This window comes from Athene noctua, chromosome 1 (genome assembly GCF_965140245.1).
Source record: "Athene noctua chromosome 1, bAthNoc1.hap1.1, whole genome shotgun sequence".
NCBI classification, from domain to species: Eukaryota; Metazoa; Chordata; class Aves; order Strigiformes; family Strigidae; genus Athene; species Athene noctua.
The window spans coordinates 69,060,668-69,081,080 of NC_134037.1; the positions used below are offsets into that span (position 1 = coordinate 69,060,668).

A 20,413-nucleotide genomic window follows, 5' to 3' on the forward strand; every position below is an offset into this window, starting at 1 on the left:
ACTCATGGCAGGCTGCACTGGGAATGACTGATTACCAGGGATATCAAACAGACCTATTTCCATTCCACTGCCAGAACAGTTATTTTTAGAGCTCATTTAAGAAAGGATTCGTTTTACTCAAAAGAAATAGTTTGTGTTTTTACATTGCAAGGGTTTTGTTTTCTATATGATGACATTTAGTTTTACCAAGGATAGGGAAGAAGTCACTCAAATAGTTGAAAGAAATTCTCCAGTAGCAATGGAAAACCTCAGAACTGTGGAGATGTGCCAGATGTGCTTTGTGAGAAGTAAGTTCTGGCCTTCTGCAGTTGAGGTACTGAGCAGCAGTGAAGCCCAGGGCTAGCTGGGGTGGAGACTGGCTTGTGACCATGGGCTGCAGTCACATGCCCCTTGACTTCCTTCTAGCACAGAAAACACATGGACCCACACACAGTCTGTTGCAGTCTGATAGCGGAGGAGTTTAGTTGTTGGGTGCCAATCTGTGTGCCATCCCTCAGTTACCTTTACTTTTCTTGTTTACACAGTTGATGGTTTGGATAAGGCTTCAATCGCTAACTCGGATGGACCAGCCCCAGGATCCCAAACTCCCCCCTTCAAGAGGAAGGGCAAACTCTCCACCATTGGCAAAATCTTTAAACCTTGGAAATGGCGGAAGAAGAAGACTAGTGACAAATTCAGAGAAACATCAGCAGGTATGTCTGTGGCCCTTTGGTGGCAAATAGCAGAAAACACTGTGATGGCTTTGCAGAGTCATATTTGAAAAGCTCTTGGAGCTTGTTAGATGTCAGGGATTATTTAGGTACAGTATTTGACATACAGAAAAAATGTTTGATCCTTGGCAAGGAAAAACCTAACCTTGTTCAGCATCTGTCCTGAACCTGTCACCAAAAGTTGATTTGTTTACTATACATAATATATTATTTTGATGTTGATGTTAGTCTTTTTTATCTAAGAAACAGGTTCTATATTACATATCTTCAAAGATGCTGGAAATGTCTCTATGTCCTCCTAATAATCAGTGTCTTGGGTTATGAAACAAACCTTCACGGGGACAATGAAACAATGCCTTCATGGGGACAGAAGTCTGGTCTATTCAGAGGGGAGAAGCAGATGTGACCATACCTGGCAGAAGAATGAGGATCAGTTTTGTGACCACTGCCTTTATACAGGCTGCTTTGCCCGTTCATTCTGCTGTTGGCAAGGCTTGAAGAATGGTCTGAAATAAAATGCTGTGATTGAATTGTATTCCTTCTGAAAAAGAGGAATATTGAAGGCTGGGATTCAGTTAGCTAAACACAGTTGCTTGGTGCCACCTGAGATGTTCTGTGGTGTCCTGACTGCTCTTGAAGAAGGTTCTGTATCATATTTGTCATTCCTGTACAGACATCTCCAAAACCCTAGGGCTTCTCAAGTGGCTGTAGACGCCCACGTGTACAAAACTGAATGCCACCCTGCATATATGTGTGTGTGTCTTTGTGTGTCACAGTTCTGGCCAAGCTTTATCCTGAAAAATCCCAAATTTCTGGTTTGGGATTTAGACATTTGATGCTGTGCTTTTCTAAACTTGAGTCTAATCAGAGTCCAGTGAGCATCTATGAGCTCTTCAGGTTCATTACCAGAGTGTAGGCCCTCTGTCCACTGTCTTCCATGGCTCTAGGCAATAAACACAAAACTAATCTCCTAAAGTATTCTCAGCAGACTCTCCTGAAGTCTCAGGAGTACACTCCTTGACATTTTAAACCCATAACAATCCCTGACAATTACAGCAAGGAACTTTATGGTTTTGCAGTGTAACTTCTAAAACACATTTTATTTACACAAAAGGCAAAAAGCCATTTTGTCTGGTATCTTCATCCCTCCAGATACCAGCTGAAGTTTTGGACAGCCTTTCTCAGATCTTCAAATCCTCTCAATGTCTCACTTCTTTTTCTTTCTTTTTTTTTTTTTTTTTTTTAATTTTCCCAGGTACCCTGCAACAAAATTCCCACAATTTCTTCCACTATTGCGATTAAAAAAAATACCCTCAGTCTGATACCTCCTTCATTGCTTCCAGTTTCCTTCAGCTTCTCCAGTACTTTTTTCATGTTGCTAGAGCAAAGTTATTCCTAGTTAATGGCTCCTGAATGTTCTGCAGCTACTGTTGTATGTGATTTTATATGCAGTGAATTCTTCAGAATAATCACCGTTCATAAGCTGTGTATGCAGAGACTCCCCAAAGTGTCACCAACTTATTAGCATGTGTTACGCCATTAAATAATAATGCATGTGTCATTTTGCAGTTATTTTTTGCAAATGAATATCTGGTAAATTCATGTTAAATACAGTATTTCTTACATTGTACTGTCTTTCTTTAGAGAGCCTCAATCCACTGTTACAAGCGTGACATCTCAATTCTTATAATACCAAGGCAAAGCATGTATTTGTATTTCTTTTACGAAAGGAGGAAATTAGACACAAAGAAATTAAGGTCAACATCTCCAAAAGTGCCTCCTTAGTTCCTTGCTTGTATGTAATTTGCCTGTCTTGTTTATGATGATGTGGTCCCTCAAGTCCTTCCCAGGGTGTGGAGAACACACAGTTCTTATTGGCACTGACTTCAGATGGAGTTATTCAAGACAATCTATCTCAAGGTGAGAACCTGAAAAATGGAGATGCCTAACAGTAGATGTAATGGACAGAAAACGTGAATAATCTCAGAACTGTAATGAAAATCAAGCTTTAAAATTATGCTAAAGATACAAATAGACAAACTTTCAGTCACAAAATACCTTTTTCAGGTGCCATACAGCTACACTAGTTGGTGATAAGGGTTGTTAGTTCTTTCCCTGAGCCTTGCTGCATTTATATACCTAGGCATCAGAGCTAAGGTACTATTAATCTTACAGCAGAGTTTGTGTAACGTTTTGTGTTGATTCTCTTAAGAAAGATGAACTTATTGGGAAGCAGTGTCCATCTTAACTATCTCAGAACTAATTTTCAAGTCATAATTTGTCTTCCTCAGTTCTCTCAGCTGTGTCTGTTTACTTCCACTGCTTCCTGTGTACTGGCAACAGTTTTGTGATGAACAGATCACAAACCTGATCCAGCTAAAAACAAATCCAGTAAAATGTAACAAGAAGAAGTAGCTTTCACTCTTCTGTGAAGGTTACCGCTTGGATTTGTGTCCTAGCACTGTGATTACTATCATAAAGCTTGATGAAGCAGAGAGGAAAAACAGACCCACTCTTTTGGATGACTTCTTAAAATTCAGACAACCTGATTTTTTTCATTTCAGCTGTGTTTTTGTAGCACTGCCTTTCAAGTCTGGAAACTAAAAGATTAATATAGACCTCCTTGGCTTTTTTTCAAAGTTAAAGCTTTATTTTTTGATCAGTCTTTTCTTGAAAATGGTGGGCACGAGTGTGCAAACAGAAATCCAGAAAAGTTAGGGGAATTTGCACTACAACTTGGCAGAAGAAGAACAGAGTTGATAGTGAAAGGCAAGTATAGTCCGTAGATGAGACTCCCATATGTGGGAGCTCTTTTGGTCAATTGAATACATGATTATATATAATTATGTATTAAAAAGTGGAAGCTAATTATCTGCACAGTGAAGTATCTCTGTAAATGGTACAGTGGATGGGAAAAGTTCAGTGTGGAAGGAGGTAACACTTAGTTGTCTGTCTGAAGTCCCTGCTCTAAGTCCAGTCACAAGACTTTATATTTAATAGACCTTTGTGGCAAAAAAAACAACTAACGCTATTGATTGAATAAGTGCTTAATGTATCTTGTGTATCTAGAAGTCTTCTATAAAGACTTTTAAATTACCCTGAAAAACATTTCATTTTTTACTTCATTGTTTAACTAGTTTTATACAGTAAAGACTGCCATTATATTTAATAATGTAATGTAAATCAGCTAATAAACCACAAAACCATTCTAATACTCTGAATTATATAAACAACAGTATTTCAGTGCCTGTATAGTTTGTGAAGAGTACATATGCACAATTGAATACATGTCTTGGTGAACACAACTTCAGAAGCTATACAGGAGGTTTGGGAACTTCTGATATTTTTTCATTATTCAGTAGAATGATTTTTTTTTTCCTCTAAGGAGTACACATGCTCTGATTTTAATGAGGTGCTGCTTATCCACCTGCTACACTGTAAAATTTGATTTTTTTAGGTGGAATTATACAGACATAGTGACACAGGGAATTAACTTCAAGTTTTCAAAACTTTTCTATTATTTTGTACATTCAATATATCAACTTGTATTTGTATGTCCCAGTTTACATTCATTTTGTGAACCATCACAATATTTTGTGGTTTTTTTCCCTTGAAGTGAAATTCCAGGAGTAATGTAACATCTGAAAATCTTGACTTACACCTCAAAAATAGCAAGACTGGCTCTCTAAGCTGGGGAGATGAAAAGTAAATCTGGATGATGTGAGTTGTAAGAGTTCTAAAAATAAGTGAAAGATTCTCAAATTATTTTCCCCCTAAATTTCATATGAGAGTTTTACCCCTTGTGACTCTTAAGATGTATTCCACAAATTCAAGCATTTGGCTATACAAAAGTGGCACAAGAACAGTTCCCAGAGCCTTTTTGTTGAGAAAGAGGAATGTGTCTAAAAAAAATGAGTATTGGCCAAAAAAAGTATTGGCTAATCTCCACAGAGTGAAGATTTGGAGTACCTCAAGCCAAATACAGTCTTGCTTAGGTATTATTGATGTTTATAGTCTTTATAGTCTTACTTAGGTATTATTGATGTTTACCCTCCTATCTACATACAAGATACATGTTGTCTCCCAAACCTGACTGTACTTGCCGACCTGTGCCAGCAGCCTGCTGTGGGCTAGACATACGTTTCATTGATGCTGGTTGCCCAGTGGTAGTACTAGTAGTGCTCATAGGAGTGGACCAGGGTAAGTCATTTATGTGTTGACTTCCAGTGCCCTCCTGCAGTTCCTCCTCTGTCTTGGCCAGAAATGCAGATGACCTCTCCAGATATTTCCACACAGAGAATAATAGAAATAAATCATACTGTTCTGCAGCGCTAAGGGTAAGGGTTGTGTCTCCAGAAATCCCAGAAACAGACGGGGTGCCAGCCCTAGCTGCCCCATGAATAAGCTATAGTTTTTCAGTGCAAATCAGGTTAGCTTGCAGTGAAAGCATATCGTGACATACTGAGGACTGTTTCGCTGTCAGGGAGCCCCAGAGCTGCAGTCGGATGGCATTCATCCTGCCTCAGGTGGTAGGTTGGGGGGGCGGGGGGGAGGTGGAAAGAGTTATCCCTACATTTCTTGAGGAAACAGACTCAGGACCAGTGGAGACCAAGAAGATGCATTTACTTGGCAAGTTGCCCCTTGTTGCATGCTAACTGACACAGGAAAAGAAACTTGTTTATCTGACTTGAGAAGGAAATGGGAAGACATCGATACAAACTAAAAATCCTACAGGAAATCCTCAGACTACTCGATCAAAGATGTATTTACAACACAGAACGGGGGCTGTGTGTCTATGTATGTGTGTGTGTGTGCATCCTACGTGCAGGAAGCCTGTTTCCTGGCCTGAAACCATGGGAGATAGTACAATCATAGTCATATTTATTGCCTGTTCTCTTAACACGGCTACAACTTGATAAATCTGTATGCAGCTGAAGAAAGAGTTTCTTCTAAGACAGAATCCAGGCTATTGGAAAGAAGTCTTATTGCTTTCTTTGTGATTTCAATAGGCTTTTTGAAATAGGTTCTTGCTACATCCTTGCCATGGCATGGACCCTGCAGTGCTTTCACAAAATCTCACGTGACTCTCTTATGCCAGCAACTAAAAGATGTTCATAAACAGCAAATGCCACAAACATCCCAAAAAGATGGAGGACTGGATGTGGAAGTATTTGTGCTGATGTGGGAATGATGGTTGGAATTTTTTCCTTTAGCAACATATTTTCCATGCTGTATCTCAGAAAATCTGTTCTCTGGGCACTGGTTGTATACTTTCTGCCTAGAGAGCTTTCAAAATTAAGTAAAAACAAACAGAAAGTGGCATCATCTCAAGGGTTTCTTCCCTCTGCAGTGTTTTGCTGTGAAGTAAAAGAAGGCAGCAGTTTGTGTCTTGGCACAAAGTAGATGCCACTTCAAAGCTCCACTGTAAGAGTATATGCAGACAGAGAGCAGAAGGCAATTTTAGCTTTTACTAGGTCAGAGAAAAATAAAAAATTAGAATTCTCTCAAGTTTCTCTTGGAAGAGCAAAACTAAAGATTGGAGAATATCCAGAAACTCAGAGCACTCTCTGAATTGGAGAATGGGTTTTAAGACTGCCTGAGATTTGTAGCTGCTGACTATCACTAAGCAGCCTCTTTTGAGGGACTAGGGAGGGAGGGATGGAAACTGCTTTTTGAGGTAAACTGTTCTTATGATTAGCGTTACTGTTACCTGTATTGGGCTAGAAACTCAAATGTTTGTGGGATCCCTTGGAGGAGTAAGATTTACTCACGTAAATAAAGGCTGCATACAGTGTGATAAATTCACCTTTTTTCTGACAGTTACACCTGAAGTCAGGGCAAGCTTTGCTTTTGACTGCAGTAGGGGAAGGATTTGGCATGGGGTTTTCTGAGTCTTCTGGAGCATGATGTGTGATAGCGGAGCCCGCCTCACCTCAGCTTTTCTCAGCAGGCAAGGACTGATAACCAATTACACTCATGGTCTGGACTGACTTGTCTGTGTAATTGATCTCAATACATGCATGTATACAGATGGAGAAATTGTTATTTCCATTTTATTTTTGCTTAATGTTATAAACAATATGTTGTTGTTAATGTTGAAGTGTTATATATATTCACACTTTTGTATATACACATATATATCTAGATATCATATATCACGGACATGTTAAGGTATATATGTTCACATATATATATATACACACACATTATTATATATACATATGACAGAAAAGATTTGTAGTGATAACATCAGCTGGTCACTCAGCTTAAGAACGTCCACACGATGATGGTACAGCTAACAGTATTTATCATATATGTGTTCCAGGATAGTACTAGCCATTTACTCCTGAGTGAGGAATAGGCAATAACTTGTAAGATCAAAGATTGCAAAAACGATTGCAGCAGGAATAGAGACACAAAGGTGTGTTTATGGGAGAAGCAAATGAGTAGCATATTGTGGCAAGTTCTACTAGAAGAAGAAAAAAGAAAAGAGAGGTAGGTTTGGAAACCAAAAATAAGAAATTTAAACTTCAAGTGAAGGAGATAGACCTATATGATGAAGTCATAACAGAGGTGATGAGAGAAGGGAGCATGCCGAGTAGGATAACAGGGGAAGCACCAAACTACAGTCCTCTCCCTGTACTGAACTCAGGAGACTGAACTGTTTCTAAGGTGACAAGTCTTGATACCCATCCCAACTGGTTCAGATAGATGGTAACTGTTTCTACAGTTGTCTGTGCCATTAGCTCAGCAGCAGATGGGCAATACTCATAGCTTCACTTCTGGTGAGAAGATATTTTGAACCATAAGGCAATTCAATTAGAATTCCTATGCTTCAAGTTATCTGTTTGTTTGTTTTATCACAATTTTAATGTGGGAAATTACACCTGAAAATTAAACACTTTACAAATGTCCACATGTTTGGTAATATGACTTTATCTTTCCATGCCATAACTTGCCTATCTATACGGTGATAACACCTTTGCATCTCACATGAGCATCATGGAGAAGAACATGTCTTTGGTTCACGCAGTTGTTGGGGTGACATTTGGGAAAACTAGGAGTTTTCTGTTCAAATTGAGGTTTAGATTGTTCCTTAGATGAGGCCTGGGCCACAGAGTGAAAGGTAAGGTTAAAAATTTAGGCAAAGAAACCACTCGTTGAAACAGTGCAGTCTGAATTCTAAATGTGTCAGGGGTGGCAAAGGTAAAATACTGGTTTTGTAACTCTCTTAAGAGAGTTTACCTAAACATAACAGTAGTCAAATGTGATTAGCTCAGCTGAGTAGTTTGAGACCCTTAAAGCTCAGTGCAATTGGGCTGTGGTAATCAAAATATTTGACTGTGTAAATGTGAAATGCATCGTATAGTCCCAAGTCTGTAATCAGCAGTAAATTATGATGATGAGTACACCCTGGCTAAATAGCACCCAGTATAGGTTCATAAGTAGACAGGCTACTCATTCCTCTTGTACGAGGAGACATATTTTTGGTCACTATGATTTAATTCTGCCTTTTTCTTTGTAGGAATTAAAATTATCATACAGTGAATACTAGCATGATTTCTAATGTTCTTTCCATGGGCCAAATAATATTTTAAAGAAATTATCTTTTCAAGCTGAATTAACTGAGTTTAATCAGTTTAAATAAAAACACCACTCATGGCTAGCATTTTAGCTGATGAAGGATTGGGGCTTAAGCTTCTTATCTGTTCAGAAATTTTCTAATATGAAATGGAGATAGTTATGTCTAAGGGATGTTATGAAACCTCTGTAATGTTAATAAAATGCTTTGAGGTCTTCCAGTAAAAGTATAAGGAGTTAATGTGTTTTAATGCCAATTGACATTTTCCATGATAATTAATTCAATGGAGTTGTTAATTCAGTGTTGTAGAACTGAAAAAATATATCATCCTGAAAACCAGAGACAGACATTGATGGGGGTCTAATTCAACGTTCTTGAACTTGATGAAAAGAGCATTGTTGTTTTCAAGTGGTATTGGATTAAGTCCCCCAAATAAATATATGTGAGATCATCTCATTTCACTGTCACCAAGAAAACAGATGTAAAAAGGAAGCAGGAAAAATAGTAGAAGTAAATAATACTTGTAAAACTGAAGTAATAATAATAATAATAGAATATTTATATTGCCAGCAACAAAACAGGTATAAAGTATGTGCATAGTCTTCATCCTTGGGGTCTATGTCACAGGAGATTTCACTCTGCTCATAAATACACCTGCTTTCTAGAAAGATTCAGACCCTCCATCTATGTCTGCCCGCATAGTCCTCTGACTTCATGGGCCCTCATCTCTTTTAAAGCAGTCTTTGTGGGACTGAGTGTTCACCTGCATGAAAACCTCTTTGCAAGAACAGGGCGTGCTCCTGTGCTTTGTTTACCATGCCAATGTGTAACACACAGTTGCAAGGCATGTAGCTTAAAAAAATTGGAAGCGCTCCTGAGTAATTCAGGATTGGGACCCAAGGCAGACTAACCTGATCTGAGTTCAGGCCACCAGGCTCCTCTCTCCGAGGAGGCTGCTTATATTGAGAGTCCACAGCCACACTCACGGGCTCCTTTAGATGGTCAGAGGTGGTTTGAACACCGCAAAGATTTGACCTTTACTGGACAGATCCCAAAAAGTACCTGAGTGTATAAACACAGACCTAGTGCCAGTTTATGTGTTCTTGAGCCAGTACTGTTTGCATTCACGAGCTGTTGATCTCACAGGCATGAGTAGCTTGTATGGGGCGATCAAAATGGTTACTGCCCCCAGTTCTGCCAGGAGTTGGTGCTGTTTTGGCACAAAAATGCATCCCCTGTGGAGCAGTTGCTAAATCCCTGAACTTTGCAGTGTGAGAAATAAACCTGGTGCTGTGAAGATGAAGTGCAGAATCTGCTTCATCTTCTGTCTGACCATCCCTTTCCCTGTTGGAGGAGGGAGGTTGGAAGCCGTGAGCAATGATGCCTTCAGGCATCTGAGGTCAGCCAGCCTGGTTGTGAGTTAGCAGCTGGGGTTACCTGCTGCAGGGAAAGACGTTTTACTATGCATGGAGGGTAACTTTCTCAGAAGAGCCAAATGGCGTCTCTCTGTGTCTTCAGAGGAGCCATCACTTCACCATGTGGCTGCTCACTCCAACTGAGCTGGCACAAGTGAGACTGACAATACTTCTTGCAGTATTTAATCTGCATACAGCAATTAGACTGGCCCTAGAGACTATTTGAATTAGTTGATAAGATAAATAACACTATCCCATAGCATTAATAGGATGAAGTCCGGCACAGCTGAAGCTTTGCCACATGCCCTCAGCTTGAGCTCGAAACATCACTTGAGTTTTGATGTCCGTATGTAAGTAGAATCAGGATGGGAGATTAACTTTTCCTAACAATGAAGACAGGATTTTACAAGTGATGCTCACATTTTATGGACTCTGCACTGTGGTTCCATGCATCATTACAGTGGCCTCCCAGATCACTGACCAAATTTGTACTGGTTGGGGGGTGGGGTGCAGTGGGGAGCTATTTTATTTTGCCATCTGCAATGCTTTTCCTTATAAAACTATTTAGCATTTTTCCCATGGGAAATAAACATAATAATTAAAATGCTTCAAGTCACAGTCTTTTTTCTATGTATTCTATGCTGCACTTCTTTTAACCTAAAACCAGGATGCTGTATTTTTTTCCATGAAAGCCAACCAGCCTGGATGAGGATGGTATTCCCTTTTAGAAAACAACTTTCTAGCTCCTGTTTAAGGGGTTTTTTTTCCTTTAAAACTGTTTGCATGTAACAAAGGCTACTCTGTGAGTCACTTGCTCTGAGCAGGATTTGTCTCTCACATCTCAAAACATCTAGAAAGCAGATGCATGTATGTGCAGCTGAGCTAGTGAACGCAGTCAGTGGGAAAGAGGTACTTTTACATGTTAAATGCCTACGCTAGGATGAGTTCAGTTTCACTCTGGAAGTACCTTTTTCCACTGACTGTAAAAGAAGCCTCACGGAGCCTCACTCAGCTGAAGATACTGGATCTTATGAATCCCCACCTTCTGTGCCTGAAATTATGGGACAGTATTTTCAGAGAACATCCATGAAAACCTAGACCACATCTCCTGCAGAATCAGAGGAAACAAGATTTCTCAGGGTTTCTATAAAATAAAAATATTTTTCTACATTTTTCACAAGCATTGGCAGTATGAGAATAAATCTATTCTTAACTGTGCTTTTTCTTTAGTGTTGGAAAGGAAGATTTCGACAAGACAAAGCAGAGAGGAGCTGATAAGAAGGGGAGTGCTGAAGGAAATGCCCGAGCAAGGTGATAACACATTAACTAGAATTTAGCTCCTGAATGCTAAACATGGATGATAAATCCACTATTGCATTGTTTCCATGTAGTATAAATAGGTATGAGGAGACAAAGCTGAGGAGTATGAGAGGTAATTTGGGCCAGATGGCAAAGAACTAAAGTTAGAGGTGAGAGATTTGTGTTGCGTAACTGCTCCTGCCATAGGTACACCATCTGACTTTCGGTCATATCCTTACGTATTTTGATGCTCCCTGTAAATAATGTGACTCCTGTGGTTCCTACTTACTGTTTGCCAGAATTTTTTTGATTTAGTGATTAACCTGTTTTTTTTGAGTCAAGGTCTGCTGTCTAAAGCAACTGGAGTATAATATGAGACATTTTGGCCGAAAAATTAGAGGCTTTGGGACCCCAAGCAAATAAATAGCATGTGTTTCAGGTATCAAAAAGTACCAGTGTTGGGATCATACAGATCCCGCCACTAGCACACAGACCACATTAACAGGTGGCACAAATATAAAACTGGGGGGAAGACACCACTCATTTCAAAATGCTATAAGGTTTAGTAACTGATATTAACCAGAATTTGTGTTTCAAACAGCATGAAGTAGCACCTCTGTGCTACATCTGATTATGTTTCTAGTATTCTTTCTAATAACTCTTGATCTTCTATAAATCTAGATCAAATAAAAGTCCAGTGAGTAAAATAATTTTCTATAGCTTAAAATTAAACCTTTTGTCATTTTATCAAGGAGTCTAAGATGATTTCTAAAAATACTTTTCTTCTAAAATTTGTGTTACTCTGCCTGAGCTGAAGAATCATGAAAATATCATATGATTTTTGTAGCATATTCTTCTATGATTATCAAATATCTATGATTATTAAATATCAATGATTCACATTGATATTTAGAAATAAAGGCCTTGTTTGCTGACATGTGACATCACTTGTCTTTACAGTGTTTTGCCAATTACCAGACTATGACATTCATCATAGCTGGCTTCTGAACTTGTCTCTGCCACTGTCTTTGACTTAAAACAAGACATGTAAACTCTCCATACCTCAATTTTGTCCGTCTGTGCATTTTTTACGTTTTTTGCTACATGCTTTACTGGGGAGCTGCCCTGACTTTGTCCATTGATGGTTGTAAATTACATTTAAACTGCTGGGACAGGTAATTAAATGTGTTAACGTATCAGGTTGGTTGCGAACAGTCTGAACATAAATCCTATCCTTTGTGCTAAAAGTATGTATGCTTTGGTCATCAATGTCCTTGACCCTCTATTCCATTTTTAAAAGGGGATGAAACTTTGATCCATTACAGAGATTAAGCAAAGTGAGAAAAGGTTGTAAAGATGAACAATTTTCTCCCCTTCCTCCCATTTTAAGAGGGCCATCAGTTCTAAGAAGGCCATCAATCAATCTGTGTTGCCTTCATCGCGTTGTGCTTCATGTCTGATGAAAATTACGTTTTTTAAGGAGCATTTTGAAAGAATATAGGATTGGTTTTGAAGGTGCTATCAGTGGAGATACAGGAAAGATGGTGACTGAGCAACATGAAGGTAGTTACAAGGAATGACTATGGAGATGAAAGCTGGATGAGGAAATTACATGGAGTCTTGAAATTTGAGCTCTAAGAAATGTGAAGAAGTGACAGCGTTTCACATGGGATGAAGAAGAATGAAGTGGCAAGTGGCAAGTGGAGGTGTTAGCAGAACCATGACATGAATAAGAGATGGGAATTCCACATGTGGAGGCAGAGAGGAAAGAAGGGTTTTATGAACATCTGGAAGAGAGAAGCTGAAGAAACTGAATGTTGCAGTGAGGTAAGAAGGAAGCCTTGTGCAACTGTCAGCTATAGTGAATGAGACAAGGTTAAGAGGGCAGAACTTAGTTTTCACGCATCAAGTTGAAGTTAGCATGTGGGTGAGAACGAAACCGTCAGCTTAACCCATGGAGCACCCCAAGGTGGTAGGAGAGGCTGCATAATTGTGTTGAAACCAGGGAAGTGCCAAATATCCAGGTCTGATAGCACACAGCAAGGAAGAAGAAAAAAAGAAGAGAGTGGAATTACTACAATTAATGAAGAATCAACAGGAGGAACCAGAAGAGACACCAGGTAGATTTGCATAATTATTAGATGGACAGCAAAAGAATCCTGCAGAAGGAAAGCAGTCATCTATGTGAACTGCAGGTGTGGTGTGGGCAACACAAGGATAACAACAAGCCTTAGAAATGACCAAAGAATAAAAACAGTAGCAATTTTAAAATGGATGGAACACAGAACAGAAATCAGTAGATAAAAGAGAGAAGGCTGTGAGCCAGCAGGAGTATCTGGCATTTTTCAGGAATATAGACAAATAGGGAGGAGAAAGAGATTTTATTCAGGATTTTAAAAAAACCCTTATAGCTGAGGTAGTCTGGGTAAGTGAGTAAAATATCATCAGAGATGGAAAAGAATTTTACTTGCAGAATTTAAAAATGCTATGATACGTGCTACAGGAAGGCTTCACCTTGGTTCTTAAGGCTGGACAATGATTTTGTGACCTATTTTATCCATTAACCGGGCACACATATTCTGAGAACTTCTATCTGAATTCAGTAGTCCTGCAACTCTGCCCCCTAACTGTCCAGATTTGGGCATGTTGGAACATATTGCAACTCTGTTGTGGTCCATGCACACATTTCTTTGCTGTGTAAACCAAGATGCAGGGAGGAAGAGAATGGGATGCTAATGTGTACAGACATGAAGCTGGACCTGAAAACCCATGTGCACTTCCAGGCAGAGGCACCCACCCAAAGAACATGGAAGCCTGTAGAGTTCTTTTACAGAGTTACTTTTCAGAGCAGATCTACAGCCTGATGTTTCACATTTCAGTTAAGTCTTTCTGATTTGCTTCCATGGGAACTTGAAAACAGAGGGATGCTGTGTGTTGTCAATAGATGCTAAGGATGCAGTTAAACTGGGCAATAGCTTTTTAATTTTCATTTCAGATGGTGATGTAACAGTAAATTTTGAAACTTCAAATGGGCACACCATAGCCATTGGTGAAGAAACCATACAGGAAGAAAATGTGGTAAAAGCCAGTGGAGATAATGGTAGTTTATCAGAGAAAGCATCAACATTGGAAGGAAAAAAAGAAGATCAAAAAGGTAAATGAACACATTCTTCACAAATAGTTTTTCACCTACTTAAAATATTAACATGTTCTTCCATTAGTACTGATACATGCTGTGAGTTCTGTTCTGCCACAAGGATGCCAGCAGAACCTGCCGAGAAGATAAGACTTCTGAAACAGCAGTATTTCGTCACTGGTAGGCATGCCTTTTACTGTGGATATAGTAAGGTCTTAAAGAGAAGCATGGTCTGAGCATGAAAATGCGTTCAGGGATGTTCAGTTTCTAAATTCAATGTGCGCCTTTCCTTGTAGCCATGGGCAATCTTTGGTTTCAGGTTTTCCTTTTGTGAAAGAAGACACTAAGTGCATATGCACCACCTTGCAGTATCACTGTAGAAGTGGCTTATGGGTTGAATGTTCAGAAGTGGTTAAGCCACTTAAAAAGAATGTATCATTTTGAAAGCAACTTCAGCAACACATTCCTATTGTTTTTCGTTAAATCTTAAACACTTGCAGTCCAGCTCTTCAGAAATATTCAAGGGGCTATATCACTACTGCAAACTGAACCTAGGTCATTTATGGAAAATGCCCTTTGTGACTCTAGGGTTTTCTGTAGATGAATTGCAGTACATACTGCTAAATATTTAGCAGTCCCAGCGTCCATATTAATTTTGTAAGCTTTACTCAGATCTGTCTTGGTTACAAGAGTTTGACTGTGTAAAGATTAATGTGGAATTGCAGAATTTGGACAAGTTTTATCTTCTTTCTCTAGCATCTTGAATAATGCACCATTTCTTTTCCCTGTCAGAAAGTGTTCTTAAATAGTATTACATTTATTGGATTTTCTCAGAGGAAAGAGCAAAGATACAAAAGATGAAGAACTTTATGGCTGGCTGTTAGACTGAGCAACCTTTCCAGTGTCATTTGGTAACCTTTACCTAGTCATGAATGAGTCTCTGGAGGTTGAGAGGGTCACGTTGGCTAACACAAAAATTTGAAAATCTGAGCTATGTGAATCACTTGACTATGTAAAAAGTGGCTGGATGTCCAAGGAGAACTGCCTTTCTTATGAGATTTCTGGTACTTCCTGTCTCCCAACAAGACAGAAATACAAGATTAGCCTTTTTTCATTACATTTAAATACATCTATCTTTTGGCACCAACTAGAACCAGATGTATATTGGGTCAGGGGAAAAAAGTTATAAAAGACATGGAAAACTCCTTTCAAATGATTCAGGTTAAGTTTGGGGTTAGATCAGACCACTTATTATTTTATGCATCCCTAAATACAGCCTTCTGGAACTGTGAGGTCTTGGAAGTTTTCCTAAGGTACATTTTTCAGAAATGCACATTTCTAAATATGTTGAAATCCCCTTTAGCTGACTTTGCAGAATGTAGAACTCCAATGAAGCAGGAAAGGTTCAATATCTATTTTCACATTATTACACTCTTTGCTCCCTGTGTCGACCTTACAGAGAGAAATTAAAAATGATTGCTGTACAGGAGTAGACTCAGTACAGAGGAATATATAGTTATCATTCCAGTCCCTCTCAGAAAGTGAAGTATATATGGAGGAGAGAAAAGGAAAACAAATGAGCAAATGGTATTCTAGGCTTCATAGCGTATCAGTAAGACCATACAGAAGAAGCAAAACACTTGAAGTATATTTCCTCTTACATCTGAACATGAAGTTCTAGACATAAACATCTTGAATTTCCTGAAAGGGAACAAGATAGATTTATTGCAGAGGAACAGTCTGCCCAAAAAAGGCGTTAAGGATCAATTCCACAGATCAGCAACAGCATTACAGAGTGCAAATCCAGTACAGCTTACTGGATAAGAATTGTGAATACACCAGTTATTCTTTACTTTATAGCATATTAAACAAGAAGGTGAGCCAGTCTGTTGAACTCAGTGGAAGAGTAAGGCCCTCTGCATCTCACAGATGCATCTCACCTGACAGATTAATCCTCAGTGATTTTTTATGGCAGATGCAGTAGGTATGAATCGCATCCACACCCGCTGGCAGAGCGAGGAATTAACAACCACAAAGTGGAGGTTTGCTAATTCTCACGGAGCATGAAAATCAGAAGCAGAAATACCTAGCTCACTGCCTTCTGCTCAAACGTGCTGGTGCTTCAGATCACAACCCTCTGTCATGAGAACTTAGATAGGTGAAGTGAATACTAGCTGGACAATTAGGAGTAATGGGTGCAAGGAGTTCATCTTTAGTGAGGCTGATGTTAGGCTTTTTAAAGTCATGAACTCTTACTTGTAAATCTTGAAGGATGTAATATACGCTTTCCGTGTTTGTAAGACCTGAAGACAGGATTAATTCCAGTTCCAGCTCTGGCTGTATCAAAATGTTCCAAAAAATGCATCTGAGGCCCTGCAAGTTGTGAGGTTATTTTAAAATGTTTTTATGAAATGGTGGTGGTCTTTACTTGCTCGCATGTTCACACAGGTCTTGAAAATGGCCTTCTCATAAAAATGTCATGATGACTGCTGGAGCTGGAAAAGAATAAGGGATACAGGCACATGCTGAGAGTTGGCAGCAATGCGTGGTAGAATGTGGAATATGTTAGAACTTAAAAGAAGTTAAAGGAAAAAAGTTGTTTCAGCATGAGCCACAGAAATACAGTATCAGCAGAGCAGACAATAGGCTCAGCCATGCAATGTAAAAACAAGTTAAGCAGAAGCAAGTGAAGAAGATGACCCCTGAAAGCTTTTCCCTGTTCCATGCTGCCAGGCAGTTCCATAAACCATGTACCCGTCTGCTGCCTGTCAGCTCACAGGTGCCTTTCGGATTTTGTGAAAAAATTCCCTTTGGTAATTTAATAGTGTAATTGTTACTGTTTGTAGTAATGATGAGATGTCAATCATCCAAGAAAATTCCTCCTTTATGTCAGCATAATAAGAAGCTGGTGACAGTTTTACATAAAACAGGTAATTGATAGATAAAGCTTTGCAGACGAAAAATCAGAGAAATCTTTTCCCGAGATCATTTATTCGCATTATGTTTGTACTGGGTTGAGTTCTGTATTCTTTTGTTTTGTTTTGTTTTGACTCAGAAAAGTCACTAGCATCTTTTGCAGAAAATAGAGAGCTAAACTGTACCCATTCTCTGTGAGCACCCTGGAAGGGCTCCAGAGCAGCAAGCAGACAAGCATGTCAGAGTACACCGTGGTCATCTGGGCAGCACACTGTACTGAACCATCATGCCAGGGCTCGTGACCCGTGGCACTTGCCTGCAGTAGCCCCAGCAGACCCCAGTGCTCCAGGTTCCAGGTGGGGTATGAGCATCGCAGAGGGGATCCAAGGAGTCTCTCTGCCTTCTGCCCCTTACAGCAGTGTTGGAGAAGACCAAAAACCACATGAGTAGAACAGGTGTCAAAATTGTTGCAGTTTGCCTCTCTAGGTATAGGGACGTAGCATGCTGACACAACATGCATGCTGCACATTGTAAAACCTCCTGGTACTGTGTCAAAGCTGCTTTTCTTCTTTCCACCCCCACAGGATGTCTCTGGCACACAGATGTACCAGCGAACCCTGAGTTTGTATCTGAGTTCGGTTTATAAAGTTAGGTCTTACTCATTTTTATCATAGCAAGGTAAATAATTCTGGTAGATGCTTCCACATTTCATTGTTAGTTTGGGCTTGAAGAAGTGAAAGGCTCAGTAACAATTACCAGGATACTGCCTGGAAAAAAGTAGTAAGTTTCATTTTGCATACTGTCAGTAAGGTGTGTTAGATGCTGCTTTGATAAATAATTACACTGCAGGAAGCCAGAGCCTGTTTGTGGGTGCTGTGGGTGTTGTGGGTGACATAGAGCATAAGCTTCTTTCTGAAATGTTCCTATGCCATTTATAGCAGACTGATCCTCTCAGATTTTCTCATGGCCTTCAGTGAAGGAAACAGTTTGTAGTCCTGTTTCCAAATGAATTCATGAGATACATGCTCATCATGTTTTTCCCCACAGGATAACTCTCATATGAGAACTGGCAAAGGTTCCAGGTCTTAGTATGTTGGGTTCAGAGGTTCTTTCCTCTATACATTGTCTGCTCTACCTTAAATCTGCTGTTAAATTTAATCTTTTCTTTTTTTCGTGGGTAACCAAAAAAAAAAAAAAGAAGTTTGGAGGCACAAGCTCTTGTCTTATGAGCATGCATTGTTACTGACCAAGGCTTTAGTTTGTCTACCAAGGAGCGTTCTTCAAAGTCAAATTTTCTAGGTTCCTTTTCAACAGAGGTCTTTGCTTTATTTCTCCAAAGTAGAACAAAACCTGTTGAATTTAAGATCTTAACCCTCATCTTTCAGGGTCTCAGACAAGAGCCTGCTTTCTCTCAGAAGACTAATCCTTCAAACCACTCACTGCGAGAGACAAGGCAGACTTTCTTCCCTCTTGTGTGCCTAGCTGGCTTCCTACACTCCTGAGCTCTGTAGATCATCAATATGAGCACCATACATAAAAGGGTTTTTTTTGCCTGACTCCCAAAGAATCTTTCACTCCAGCTGAGTTATTTGCTGTCTAAAACCAGGTCTAAGAATAGTATGTTTTCAAATCATCACCTTAACTATGTAAATGAGGCTGAATCCAAATCTTAAAACGAAAGCTACCCTAGATAAAACTGTATTTGGGCAGAGCCTGTCCACTAAGTCAGCCAGGCTGGCTTGTGCTAGTAGGCTGACATGAGAGGCATGGGCCTTCACCCATAAAAGTTGAGTGGCCCAGGAAAGCTCCTGATTTGTAAAGCTGCTTTTTTGTTGTTGCTGTTATAGGAAAGATATCCTAATGTAGCTCTAGAAATAAGATTGTAGATGTGATTTTAATGAACTAACCATTGAATTATTTGAACATATCTATCCAGATACAAGGGAATTTATACAGTATAAGGGGATGTAGAAGCCTACATGCCTTTCACTTTCCAAGTCTCCCATAGACAGGAAATGGTAAAAGTAGGCAGCTGATAGTGAAGATGTTTTAGGTATTCTCTCCTGAGTTAACAGCTTACTTTTTATGCAGAACTTGGACAGTTAACAATGTTAAATGGCAGTCAGTGGGTTTTTTTCCTTTTTTAATCTTAGAACCAATGCAAAATATCTGAACATGGTTGCTTTCGGTCAGATGTTACACCTGTCCCTTTCTCCCCTCTCCTGTTTTCTACACCATCTCTGTTACCTCTTGCATGTGGTACTGTTGAAATCATAGAGTAAGAAAGATCTGGGAGTCTGCAGATGTAGAGATCTGCTCATCCATCTTCAAAAAAGGTGAATTCAAAACTGCAAAGAGAGCTGCGAAGAGCATCGTGAGACAGCTGTTCTTGTTCAGGCTAGCAAAATGGAGCCTTGAGAGAGCCTGAGTGCATTTGATGAATGTAACAAATTGGTATATAGCCAAGAGAGAGCATGGCTAAAGGACAATGCTGGCACAAGTAGAAAGGAATAAACAGTGGCTTGAAATACATTTAGACTGGAAATTAAAGGAAGCTTTCTAACAATTAGAATGGGTCTTTTCTTGAACAGAATTTTAGTAGCAATAGCAGGAACAAAAATGGAGCTGGTTAAGTCTGAAGTTTATGAAAGGATTTGTATGAGTTGACCACCTGCATCAGCACAGTCAGTGAGTCCAAAAAAGAGATAAAAGACACCTTGTCTTGCCCTGTGTCCCATGTTTCTGAATGACAGCTTCCTGGGTTTTGATTAATCAAAACACAGCTCTCTGCATAGGCTGGAAAGGAAACTCATGATTCTCAAAATTCTGACTGAGTTTCATTTTGCAGGGAGTCATCCTGCAAAAGACAAAAAATCATACATTATTTCCAACTTTCATTTTACATAGTGTTACTCCACTGAGTTGTACTGATCTTCCAGGAGAAGGGTGCTTTGCAGTTGATGTAGGTTATATGCTTGTGCTGCAGCACTACTGGTTTTCCGTGAGCTAGCTTCATGTCACTGCTCTAGCCGTAGAAACAAAAATACCAGTACTGTATGACAAAATCCTGGGGTAGAAAAGCTTTGGCCTTCAGTTCCTTAGAAGTTCACCAGAGTAAAGTAAAAATTCTTGTAATATACAACCCAGTCACATATGGCTTCTGAAACTATGTCCAGGATTTTCATAGGTCCATTTGGTCCTGAGTTTGCAAAAGGTCCCACATTTAGCTTCCAGAATAAGTCATCTGATTTTCCAGTGCTTTATGGCACACTGGCATCTCTCTCAAAGTTCTTGAGACTTGATGAGTCTCCCCACAACAGCTGTAGTATACGGCGTACTTTGTAACATTGACCGT

At 39.5% G+C, this 20,413-nt stretch overlaps 1 protein-coding gene across 4 annotated transcripts in view; it reads left to right on the plus strand.

The window, feature by feature from the left end:
• The window catches only part of PHACTR2 (phosphatase and actin regulator 2), a 146,657-nt gene that overhangs the window by 93,320 nt on the left and 32,924 nt on the right, over nucleotides 1–20,413 (plus strand). For all 4 annotated transcript variants that reach the window (XR_012632859.1, XM_074896470.1, XM_074896472.1 and 1 more), the window contains exons 2-4: nucleotides 525–692; nucleotides 10,938–11,018; nucleotides 14,002–14,160. Coding sequence is in view for 3 of the 4 variants with exons in the window: in XM_074896470.1 (XP_074752571.1) it covers nucleotides 525–692; nucleotides 10,938–11,018; nucleotides 14,002–14,160 (408 nt within the window). In the remaining variant the exon portion in view is untranslated. The remainder of the gene's footprint in view (nucleotides 1–524; nucleotides 693–10,937; nucleotides 11,019–14,001; nucleotides 14,161–20,413) is intronic.